The 13,216-nt window shown below is 39.6% G+C and overlaps 1 protein-coding gene across 1 annotated transcript in view; it reads left to right on the plus strand.

The window, feature by feature from the left end:
* Positions 1-13,216, plus strand: part of Col4a6 (collagen type IV alpha 6 chain) — a 329,947-nt gene that overhangs the window by 137,165 nt on the left and 179,566 nt on the right. The window contains exon 3 of the mRNA XM_005367340.2: positions 5,997-6,080. Coding sequence (XP_005367397.1) covers positions 5,997-6,080 — 84 coding nt within the window. The remainder of the gene's footprint in view (positions 1-5,996; positions 6,081-13,216) is intronic.

Below are 13,216 nucleotides of genomic sequence, written 5' to 3' on the forward strand. Positions count from 1 at the left end.
TCTGCCATTTTACTAGGGGTGTTATGTTAAACCTCAGAAAGACCTGAAAAATAATGCCAGGCATTGAGACATAGAAGATTTAAACTGATTTTTGTTATTAAAACAACCAAGGCTTTCATCTCCAAAACCTCAACATCACAAATGATAGGTAAGAATGTAATAAAGAATTGTAGTATCTCAGGTTTTGTAAGCTGGTAGTGGAAGAAATCAAGAGATTTGGTTTTCTCACAACGACTATAAATTCAAAAGGAAACAAAACTGTTCATTTCCTGGAAACTCCCAGAGTTGATTGATGCTGGTCCAAAGACTTTAAGAAGCAGTATTTTCTGCTCATAAGTCACCTCATAAGCAAGATATCCTCTGATTTTCCCAACAGAGCAGCATTCTGTCCATGATACTTCCTATTTCTTTATCTATTCTTATTCTCTTGCATGGTGTATATCATCCAACAAATAGCTCACATTAATTGCTTTACTAGAGCAGTGGTTCTCAACCTTCCTAATGCTTTGATCCATTAGTATAGTTCCCAGAAATAGTCAACATACAGAGGGGTAGCCCACATCATCTGGCTAAAGAAACAAGTTGTACTTCACAATCTAAGGACCTTTGGTAAGATTGTCCCACAGCAACATGTGATGCTTGCTCAATGACCGGAACCTTGAGTGCTGTAGCTTTTCACTGATGTTGAAGTGGCTAGGGAAGATGTGAAGTGTGATTATGGCCATGGCATGTGGAGTAGTGGGATGGGAATGGTATTAAGATCACAAGTGTTGAGCCGGGCGGTGGTGGCGCACGCCTTTAATCCCAGCACTCGGGAGGCAGAGGCAGGCGGATCTCTGTGAGTTCGAGGCCAGCCTGGTCTACCAAGGGAGTTCCAGGACAGGCTCCAAAGCTACAGAGAAACCCTGTCTCGAAAAACCAAAAAAAAAAAAAAAAAAAAGATCACAAGTGTTAGCACATGGTCCTTCCCATTATGTCCCAGGTCAAAATAATTTCGTCAGAGCCTCTTACACAAGGATTCTGCACTTACAAAGTGTTTGGAAAGGGTGGACCATATTTGCTTATCTAAATGCTAGCAAAAGTGGTACTTAATAATAGTTTGGGGCCCTGTATACTATGATGAGTTATGACCTACATTCATGCAAGTGAAAATGAGTTGTAATAATCAGAGTCCATTACATAGGTACATTTTATATATTGAAATGATTTTTTAATGGCATTAGTGTTCCTAGATAAAGCTAGCAAATTAAAAAGGGACGTTATATTTTTTTCAGAGTATTATCATGAGCTCTTTACTGCTTCAGCGACTCACTGCACCAATCACAACTAACGTCTTAAAATTTGAGTAACCAATACCATAGCCCAGCATCACCAGTTCAGCACAATGTCATGTTTGTGTTGATTCTATATACAGCTTAGTCTCTGACCACTTCATTGTATTTTCCATTATAGCTAGGGATGCATTTTAAATATCAAAAATACATATTGTTTTATTTTAAATGACCCATATATTAGTCCATAATATATGGATTTCAAGATATCAATAAAGTTTTACTTTTTTCCCTGGGCATTATACCCACTGCCTTGCATGCACTAGACAAACACTCTACCATTAAGCTATATCTCTAAGCCATTTTTCACTTTTTTTTATTTTGTGGCAAGATCTCACTAAGTTGCTCAGACTATCCTTGACCTTGTGATCTTCCTTCTTCAGCTACCCGAGTATTTGGCATTGTAGTCCTGCACCACCAGATCAGACTTTTTGCACTCTTATAATAACTTATTCTTATTGTTTTCTTTTCAGGACTACAAAGGAAAAGAATAAATACTTGAAATAGGAGTTATGATGGTGGTCTGGCAGAGTTTTAGAGAAACACTGCCCTAGACTATCTCCCAAAGTCTTCATAGTTTTAATTTTCTGTAGGTGTAAATGGAAAATTGGATTTTTCAGTGGAAGTTGAGAGCACTCAATGGTAGAAAGGATTACTAAGAAAACCGAGATTTGAGTGGCCCCATACAAGTTAGGATAGAGGATAGGCTTTCTAAGGGTGCTTTAACTCTGCCCACCTCACTGTAATTGAAGATCTCTGTGGATACTGACAGGGCAGACATTACAGGTTGACATCCATTGCCTCATGACTAATGAGGCTTCTCTGGTTACTTTCTCCAGTGACAGAGAACAGTGATGCCTCCCTGTCTGTCAGCTTATTCTGGAAAATTCCTAGGAAACCTTAGTTTCTGCTCTTTATATTTTTGCTTAGCTATCATTGGTATTTTATTCTCCTATCTTATTGAGCTCCATGACTCCTATAGTAGAAATGTAGAAGCTCTTAATGTATTATAGATCATTTTTTCACTGTTGCTTACCCCCAACCCCAGTCTGATATGATAATTTTTATGGGAGACCAAACAGATGCCATATGGAAATGAAACCTAGTTCCAAAATATACCTGTTGAGTACTCTCAGTTGAAAGGTGTAGCTTTCTCCATTTAATAGCATGTATGGCTGTTTTCTCTTTCCATGAGTTATAAACATTCCCTAAAGAGTGATTTAGAATGCATGAATGTTTGGGCACGGAAATACTAAATAATCATTATCCTAAAAAGAAGAATGTTCAATATGAAACAATATGACATCCAGTGTGAAATCTAAAATCGGTATATCAAACCTATCACTTCCTTTTAAGGATTACGAAAGAATATAATAAATACATGTAATAGAAATGAGTTGCTCTCTTAGTTTTATTTTTATTTTCTTCTTGGTCTCTACCAGCTCCAAGCTGCCTCCTCTCAAAGTATCCTTTGATCTTGCTCTCATGAAAAACTTGCCCGTGTGTATACTGTAAGGTGAGGGCCAACTGGAAAGTGTAAGGTACCACTTAGCATGTCAAAAGCATAGAAGAGAGATAAAATATCTCATGTTGAGAAGGTGTTTGGAATCTAAAATAGTAATATTTTGTCATAGCTCTGCCATCACTACCTTATTATGGAGGTGTTTTGGCGATAAAGTATTGTGGGAATGTTTAAAGAGATAAGAGACCATCTGAAAAATTCACTGTACTCTCTGAGAATAAGGAAAAGGCACACATTTACACAGAGGGAGGGAAGTGTGAGACCAGCTCATAAATATGCCTTTCTTGTTGTGGAAAAAGTGACCATTATTTAATAACAACAACAACAAAACGTCAAATGATACTAAATCCACTCTAGAGATACAGTTTGTGTTGCATATATTAGCTAGAATTCAAGTTTAGCTGTTTTTCCAGGGTGGTAAGGTCAGGATGAAAGTTTTCCTCCATTATGAGTCCTTGAATTGAGGCTCTAGTAAAAAAAGGGGGAGACTTAAAAAACACTAGGGCCCACATGTTAAAATACTTTGAGGACAGTCTTGATTCATGTCATGGCTTCATCCGGTAGTCATCAACCATTACTTGAGCGTCATCTATTGCTTTAGGCATCGAGGTTACAACATTGTCCAAGACAGATGACATCCTTGATGAAACAGATTTTGTGTTCCAGTGGGGGAAGATAGTGTGTGATGCTACACATGTAACAAAGGAAGTAACTAGGGACCACCTGAAGGTGAGTTCTCAGGAGTGAGAACAGACAAACTGAGACCTCGCTTATGAAAAGAAGCCAGAAATAAAGAAAAACCATTTGGAGAAGAACATTCCAGGAAGTGACACTGATCCTGTGGCAAATCAAATCACAAAAATTTTATTTTAAAGTAATTCTTTGGTATGATGGTTTTTAAGATGAAAGCAAATTTGCATGCTAGAGAAAGAGGTATACTAATGTTTGTTTTACAAATATTATATAGAGTATTCTGTAATGCAGGATATACAGTATCTTCAAGGATTTTCAGAGTTGATCAACTTTTTGGTATTATAATTGTTAATGCTGAGAACACTACACTGCAGAAATGTGTAGGACAAATAAATAGCAGACACATATTTAGGACCAGTTCAGAAATTGTTGGAGTGTATGCCTTATACCAAGTCAAAATTCATTTAATGGTTATTTATAAACTTAAGTCAACAACTTAAATGAGAAATTTTAAAAATCAAACATTCTAACATGATGAAATTCAAAGTCATACTGATCTGATACATGCTGAGTAATGATGACCGCGAACTACTAAAAGTCATTGTTTCCTGTAATTAAATCATTATATGTCTATAAAAGCGGGAAACTTTTCATGTTCTATGAAAATATTGCAGTTCGTCATGTTTAGTAGTTTCGAATGTGTGCAGAGGGTTCTCAGGCAGTGTGGAGGCATGCAAAGAGCAACATATTTATACTGTGTGTTCACATGCAGTGAAGCCACTAACACAGCACAGGTGAATGCTGCCAGAAACGCCTTGGACTCATTGCATGTTTGATTCTGAATTCGTTTTTAGTGGCTGCATGTTGAAAAACATTGTATTGTTTTGAAACTTTTTGTGACCACTCATATTCTCTGTCACATGACCCCAGATGAGGTCAGAGTCTATAGTTTGAGAAGCTGTGGTTCTGTTGGCAGGGAAGTTGAAGATCACGAAGCTGTGTTTGGAGAGGACTCCATGCTGTCTGAAAGTGTGGCATGAGGGAAGGCACTGAGCTGACTTGAAGAAAGTGCCAAAATGCCAGGGGAAACCACTTTATAGCAACCCATTCTGTAGCGACTAATCGAGTACCCCGGGACTCACTCTAGTCCACAGAGATCCAATTTACATGCTGAGTTTTTAGAATATAGAGAATGCCTGTGCATGTGCTTAGAGCTGCATCGGCCATAGAGAGACTGAAAAAAGTTTAGACAGGATGAGCACATATCAGGTTATTTGAGGGTCTTGTAGAACTTCAATTAGTCATCATTGTTATCATCATCATCAATGTCATCAAGCAGAGTAGAGGGGACAATGAAGTTCAAGAGTGCCCAGGATGCTGTGGGATGGTCCTTGAGCAATTTGAATCTGACTCATGAGGTACAGGAGAGGCACTTATAAGGTTGAATGATCTGCTGAAAATAGACCCTGAGGAGATGGGAGCAGGGTTCAGGGTGACTATTTTCATCTCCTACTATTTTTCTAGCATGTTCTCCCTGGGTAATTATCTACAACTATTGCTTTGCCATTAAGTACAAATCCATAAATCTCTGGACAACTTCTTCCACACGAGCCCCACATAACACATATTCTCTTGTATTCTGTGACTGGGATTTTTACTAATGAGGTTGTGTCTGTATCATCATTTCTTAACCAGCTACCAAATTGGCTATTTGATGAAGTATAGACTTTACCTAAAAGGATGCTAGTCAGTGTTCTCTAGAGTCAAAGAATGTATGGAATTAGTCTCTCTCTCTCTCTCTCTCTCTCTCTCTCTCTCTCTCTCTCTCTCTCTCTCTCTCCACATATATATGTGTGTATACACACATATACACATTAGATGATAGATAGATAGATAGATAGATAGATAGATAGATAGATAGATAGATAGATAGATTTATTGAAATGAATTACAGGCTGCAGTCCAACGAGTCCAACAATGGTTGTGAATGGCAAGTCCAAGAATCTAGTATCTGCTCAGTCCCATGATGTCTCAGCTGGTCTCTTCTGGATGTTCTAACAAGGCGAAGGCAAGCAGGCAAAGAAAAGCAAATCCTTCTTTCTTCCATTGCCTTTATCTAGGCTTCTAGAAGAAAATGTGGCCCAGATTAAAGGTGTGCCTCTTGCCTCAAGATCTGGGTTAAAGGCATGTTGTCTTCTTGCCTTAAGATTCAGATCACAGATATGTGCCCTCCATTGCTAAATTATAGTTCATTCCACATACAGTCAAGCTGACAACCTAGAATAGCCATCATACTAACATAAGATGAGTCTTTCCTTCAAGTGACATCATTGGATGAAATCATTAGTCCATTACTTGGTGAAGAGGAATGTGACTAAAGGTTAGATTCCCTGGGGTGATGTTTTTCCCTGGTTCACATGATCTACTATTGTTTTCTCTTTTTTAAATAGGGACAGAAGACGTCCTATGGAAATCCATGCAGGAGCCAAGATTGCAGTGGAGGCTGTACATGCTCCCCTGAGAAAGGAGCAAGAGTAAGTTGCTTATTGCGTTGTTGAAAGACAAATAGTCACAGAGGATGTTATCTGTTTTATATGTTTCCTTTAAAATTAAATAGTGTAGAATTTACTCGTATGACCTCATAGCACAAGCAAAGTGATGAGAACAAGCTGGCAGGAACCTTGTTCGCTACTAATAAGCAGAAAGAGACTGGTCAAATCTCTGAGGGACCATGAAGCAGTTTCCTGCACTGACTTAATGCCAAGGCTCCCCCACAGTGTCATTGGAGTGTTTCCAAGAGCTAGTTAGATTGTGCAGAACCAGAATATGATAATGTTTGTAGATACGTGGGGAATTTCATAGCTCATTTATATCCACTTAGTTTCTCTCTGCCACTCTAGGGAACAGGTGATCCCGTTTTTATCTACAGATTGGGATGCAGGTTCTCCCAAATCACTGGCTTATTGAGGGTAGAAGCAAGAGGGTGGGGAAGCTGTAAAGTCCAGAAATGCAGGCAACTATAAAAATGGTTTGCAGATACTCTATTAAAATAAAGGATATGTTTTAAAATGCATTTTACGCATCCATACAGAGTGCCATGTAAATCACAATAAGCACATTTCCGTCAGTGCCTATGTATACTTAGCCACCATTTATTTTCACTAAATAAACCTGTGTCTTTAGTATAATGTAGAAAATGTATTCAAGGCCATCCACTCTACTAAAATTATAGGTAGATTCCCCCCAGAACTTATGTCCACCGTGCCATAAGTTTAGATCTTCTAACTTCTAAAATTATGTTATGCTTGCATTCTCATCAAAGTCAAATAAGCCAAAGAAAGAGCTTACACTGTCAGAGGAAGATAGTAGCATAAGTGGGTCAAGCAAACCTTCAAACACATAGGCAGAGGGAACATGGTGACCGTTCCACCTTCTCTTTCATTATCTTCCATTTGCAGTAAAGTGAAATGTCAAACTATGCCAGAGTCTGAGGGAAAAGAATAAAAGCCCTCTCTTCATCAGAAAGGATCATGCCCATTAAAGACATGAACTTAGAAAATCATAAGCTATCAGAAAAGGAAGGCATTTTTAGGGAGCTGTTCATCTCGTCCACTGACTGTACCAATTTAGAGGGACAATGACTTCCTGGTTTCGCACAGTAAATTGATGACAGATTCCTGGCTATTGTGTCCGTCTTTTAATTTCTTACCTGTTTGTTTCATTCGCTTACCTACTCCTACCTTCTGGTGAAGCTGTGTTTATTGTAGCCACCAAGGCCAGTGTGCTCTTTTAAAAGGATTTCTTTACATTGATTTATTTTGTTGGCGGGCACTTTATGCATGTGGAGGTCAGAGGATAACAAGTCTCTGGACCATTTGAGCCTTGGGGGCCGAACTCTCTTTTTTTCTCTCTTTGTACCATGTTGTTTCTCTCTTTGTACTATTTGGGTTTCAGGGTGGAATTCTAGTTGTCAGTCTTGGCAGAAATCACCTTTAGCAGCCGAGCGATCTCGCTGGCCCCAATTCACTTTTCATCAATGTGCCAGGAGTACAAAGCAAAGGTCCCCTTGAGGCTCTCTCAGGACCACTATTGTCCTTGTGACTCTTTTCTACCTGTAATCAGTAATGTGTATGCACACATATATACATTCACTCTTCATTTTTAAAAGCATTTATTTCCCAAATAGAATTGAAATGTTTTGGGGAGAGGGTGTTTATTTTCAATTTTTGTTGTTGTTGGTTGGTTGGTTTTGAGTGTGTATGTATGTGTATGTGTGTGTGTCTTTGAGTGTTAATCCTAAGGGCTTTGCTTCGACCTCTAGTTGAGTGACTGTCCATTTTGCTAGTAATTTTAGGTTGTTCTGTATTTTTGCCACTTCATAAAGGCAAAGCTGTCTTGAAAATACTTAAAGTTTCTTGTGCAGATAGCTACATAGATACTAAAGATCAGAATTATTGTGTATCCGTTCTAACTTTTGAAACTACTGGAAAATTACCCCACAGCGTATCTTTGGATTCATATCTTCATTCTCTTGGTATGTGAATGTTTGTGTTGCCACAGTTTTGCTACTACAACGAGTAAAATGTATCCTCATTCACTGATAACCCGTGAATCTCAGCACATGTTGACATATTCACTGCAAGTCTGTGTCTTCTGAGCATTTCCTGCACATATCCTTTGAGGTGATGGATCTTATCACTGCAAGGACATGGTAAATCAAAATGGCCCATGTGGAAGCAGAGAAGATGTGAAGTTTGACAGCAAACAGTGTTTCCTGATGACTTGTGGCTGGGACAGGGTGATAAGACTCAAGCATCAGGGAACTGAGGAACCCTCGACCACTTATGCTTTGGAATCATTTAACAGTGACTGAATCTGGTCCTCCAGAGGCTGGTCCTCCAGAGGTCGGTCCTCCACCAGGCACACATGCCTGGAGCTACCTCACTCTTTAACCCCCAAGCTGAGGTTTGATTTTATCAAGATTCTCTGAGGAACCCTCATTTGGGTTCTGAACATTTGGAGCCCAAGTCTAACTTCTTTACAAATGTGAGTGCTTGCTGGGCAGGGACAGAGGAAAATGAGCTATCACTGTGCACAGCTGCATTTCAGTATTAAGAAGACATAGGCTCCACAGTTTCTTGTGTTCTTAATGTCTGTTTGTCAAGTCTGAGATATCTGAGCCTATTTGCCAGGCTTATTGCAATGCACCAACCTGTGATTTATGAGGAAAGAGAAAGAATGTTGTATTTTTACAAACAGGTAAGGCCCCTGCTCTTAGGACAAGCTGGGAACAGAAGTGCTTAATGCCACGAAACCTCTGTGTCCTCTTTTGTCACCCTCCCAGCTCTCCTAAATTCTCAGGAACAAGCAGAGTTCTTTAATCTGGCCTCAGCACTATTAACCATGTGGGACAACCTCTTGGTTCGCTTTTTGTGCAGATGTCAGAAAGATTTGAGACTGTTTTCCTTAGCTGAGCAGACGGCCCCATTTGGATCCCAAGCTGTTCTTCTCCAGCTGGGAGGAAGCAGGAGATTGGGTCACTTCTGAGCAATGCTGCAGCCCCTGGCAGGCCGCCTCCTGCCTTGAAGAGACATCAACTACATAACTTGCTGGGCAGTATGTACTTTTCCTTTGCCAAAGGCCTCTTGAACTGACTGGGATATTTCCACAACACCTAACATGCCTACAAACAGCAATCCAACCCTTGTTGGCTGTAGCTATCTTTGACTGATGTCTCCAAATTATGCCATGCCTGGTAAAAGCTCTAGCCAAATATGGAGGAATTGTGTTGTACTTTCTAATGCCCCACTGTGCTTTTTTTTCATAGAGACTGTGCTACATGACTTGCTTAGCTCCTATTACTGAAATCTTAGCCTACTACAGAAAGGACAGTTTTTAAAAGATGGCATATTTCCCTGTGCTAAATAAAAGTTATTGCCTTAAAACAAAACTAGACACTTAAATTTAATATTTGACTTTCAAATTTCTTTCTTGGGTATAAGTTTGTTATCCAGAGGAACCATTCTTTTCAGTTATTCTCTTGATTTTATTTTTATTTTATTTTCCTGTGATTTGATTAACCAAAGCATTTTAGATTGACATCCACCCCTTTCATTTTTCCTTTACAGGATTGGAAAACTGCCTGTGTATTAGTGCCTGGTAGTGTGCGTCTGTCTGAAATTTAGGGTGTGAGGAGGATCTTTGTTTTGTTGTTGTTTGTTTTGTTTTTAATATTATTTCAGCGTTTTACCTGTTTTCACAGCCTTCTGCTGTTTATGTACGACATGGTAAACTCCTCACTATCCACTGTATCTACAGGATTATTAACATATGATCCAACAGGATGATGAGATTAGAGCAACAGGGAATCTAAGAGGATAATGCAGGAGTATATGGGGGACAGAGGAAGGAAGGAAAGATGTACACAGCAACTGGCTACTTCACAAGAAAAATGGAGAATCATGTCCGTAGCCATGGCACAAGTCAACCGATACAAGGAATACTAACTTTTCGTAGGAGAATAAACCAACCCACTAGAGGACAGTGCATCTGGGTTCTGGACTTTCGGGTAAATATATTTTGGATGGGGGGAGCAGCAGCAGGATGGAGATCAACAACAAGAATTTGGGTCACTTGAGATCAGTTTCTCAGGAAACTGAAGCATCATAAACTCTCAAGCTGTGTAGGACATGGCTTCCCAAATCATGAAATGGACAAATGATCTCTACCTAGGGGAATCCAAGCAGTCTCTGCAAATGGCACATCAAACAATTGCTTACACTAGAAAGCTAACAACTGTCCCTGTGTTTCCTTTCCCCACCAACCCCTTCAACCTGTTGTCAATTTAGCTACCTTAATCCATCTGCTAAGCACTCAGTTTTCTCTCTGCTAGCTTATCTGACCTCGGTTTGTGTTGATTCTTGCCTGAATTACTGTCATTGAGTGTAGCTTCTTCTCCCAGTCCTTTACCTCACTCTATCCTAATCATTGTGCTTCCCCAATTTTTCCAAAACACACAAATCATTATGAAACTGTTGCTTAAAATCTTTCAGTAGCCACCCCTATAGATTCCCAATAAAAACTTTCATTACTAAATGTTCAAAATCCTCCAAGACCTGGCCATTAAGTCCCTCCCCAGCATTTCCTCTCATCACTACACAACATTTGTCCCTTCACAAATGAAACAGACAAAATTTTAAGTATACATACGTAAAATATATATTTATACATATATAACATATTTCTCAGAACCTGGTATGTGTTTTGATAATGCTATTCTGAGGCTGCTATCCCTTCATTGGCTGTACTTGTTCTCTGCTAACTTGCTTCTGTTAATTTATCCTTTAAAACTAAAGACATGCATTAACGTTCCATGAGCCATAAGGCTGATGTTACCTACTCCATCATCTTTACTTTATGTTGAATTACAGCAAACTAATCGCTTGTTAGCACTGGCCAGTGTTATGAACGCCTGAAGGACAGACACTGTCTTATACCTTGCATGGCTGGTAAGCATAATAAACTGTTTCAAAAAGGACTGGCCAAATGACTATGTGTAGTTCCAGTCCTTCTTGACATGTCCGGGGTTAGGTATGAGACCATTATAAAGCCGTGTAAGTCTCCTATGCACGAAGGACACAGCAACAGTAAAAAAGGAGAATCCAGACCAGGCACTTCCTCATGTTCATTGGATCCCATTTGGTTGTCAGGGTTCCACCTTCTGGCTCTTATTGTTTGCTTTGGGATCCGGGTTTCTCTAACTCCTCTGAGATTTTTACTTTGACTCTTCTTTTGCCTGATCACTTCTTATTTTTTACTTACAAGAGATTTGGCTAAAAAAAAAATCATTTTTTTTCTGCCATCAATCTGCTCCACCAAGATAAGGGCATTCTTAAATAATTCATAACTTTTGGACACTTATTTCCTTCTCCTTACCACCAACTTTGTCCTTAAAGCCTTTTATTTTTTTTATTTTTTGTTTTTTTTTTTTTGCAACTTGAAGAGCATTTAATAAAAGAGAGAGGCTGCTTTAGAGAGAACTAGTTCTTAGTGAAAAGAAAGTTAGAAATAGACATGCCTTTTAAATATGGGGAACTGAAAATAGATTATCTTGGCAGGAGAAGCTTTGTAGTGGGAATTTCAGGAGATAAAAGTAGATGTGGATTTGGAGGAGTGTGTGATGATGTTTGAATCTTTCACAGAAATGATGGGCTTGATCTTCACCTGTTTCTTCCCCTCGATGGGGAATAAGGGAGGTTGAGTCTGAGCAGGGAAGTAGCTGCTGGGTGGCAGTGGGGAAGGGAGATAGGAAAGGTTCTTTGGTAATTATGGATGCTTATTTAGGTCCAGGAGTAACTGATAATAATTTTAAAAGGTTATTTAGGTCCAGGGGTAATTGATGGTAATCTTAAAAGTTAGTGTCTGTGCTCAGGCTCAAGGTGAAATCATAGCTAATATGTTCACAGATGATCTTAATCATTTTTTGATCATATTGGAACATACATGGAGTTTATTTTCCTTGCTGGAAGAGCAGTTCCTATTAAAAAGAAGCCACGTAGCTGAAGGGGAAGATGAATACATGGCTGTAAAGACAGGAGGACTCCTTTGGCTCTCCAGAGACCTAAGTGTTATGCCTGAGCTTTGCCAACTACTGTTTTCTCCTTGGAGGGATTCAGTATACCTCGAAGGAAAATAAAAGCAGTGCATTGTGTGATCTCCAAGAATCTACCACCTCCCATGATGTAACTTAAACACTCTGTTACTGTGCTCTGAAGTTCTGTTTTCCCCAGAGTGACTTCTTGTGCTTTCTAGTGTTCTATTGAGATATAAAGAGCAACACTTGACAGTCATGACTTTTGGGTGGCTTTAGGAAGCTTCCTCTGTCTTCAATCACTCAGAGTGGTGTTTTTTTTTCTTATGAGGTACTAGAGTTCAAATCCAAGGCCCCACATATGCAAGGCAAGCACCCTATCTCTGAACTAGGGCTGCAGCCCCCACAGCCGTAGTTTCTTTCCTGCTGCTACCAAAAGCTCCTAACACTGTAGTAGGTCATTTGAAGATAGTCACAGGGATGGCTATTTACCAGAACATTCTTTTCTGCCTTGCTTGGGAATCATTCTGTTTACAGTTTTAGCTTTGAAATTCACTCCTGCTTCAGCAAGGTTCACTGTCCTTGCAGTGTCTAAACACATTTCCACCTCTGATGAGCAGGACCGAGGTCACCCTACACACATGAGGAGTTGAATGCACAGTCATCTGTCCTTTGAGACTGCCCAGTTTTCCTTTCACTGACTCTGCTAATCCATATGACAGAGATACTGGCTATGAAACTGGAAGTGAGCATCTTGTACCTCAATCTGTGACATAGCCTGTCATCCTAGAATCTGCCTTCTTTGCCCCTTGCCAGTTATTTACCCCCTATTTTGTCCTTGCTCTTTCTGCCTAGTCCCTAATTTCTTCCTGTACCCCTCTAGACTTCCCTCACTCTTGATTTAGCTTTTCTCTCTCTCCATCTCTCTTCCCCGTTTTCCCAGTCATGGCCTCCTCACACAACTTCCCTCTTCTGCATTCAGTTTCATGAGATCACTTCCTGGGTCACCAGTCTACGTCTCTATCGCCATCCTTTTATTCTTTGCCACCTATGCAAGCATGAAAAATTCATCTTCAGGGT

Source organism: Microtus ochrogaster, unplaced genomic scaffold, assembly GCF_000317375.1.
Source record: "Microtus ochrogaster isolate Prairie Vole_2 unplaced genomic scaffold, MicOch1.0 UNK17, whole genome shotgun sequence".
NCBI classification, from domain to species: Eukaryota; Metazoa; Chordata; class Mammalia; order Rodentia; family Cricetidae; genus Microtus; species Microtus ochrogaster.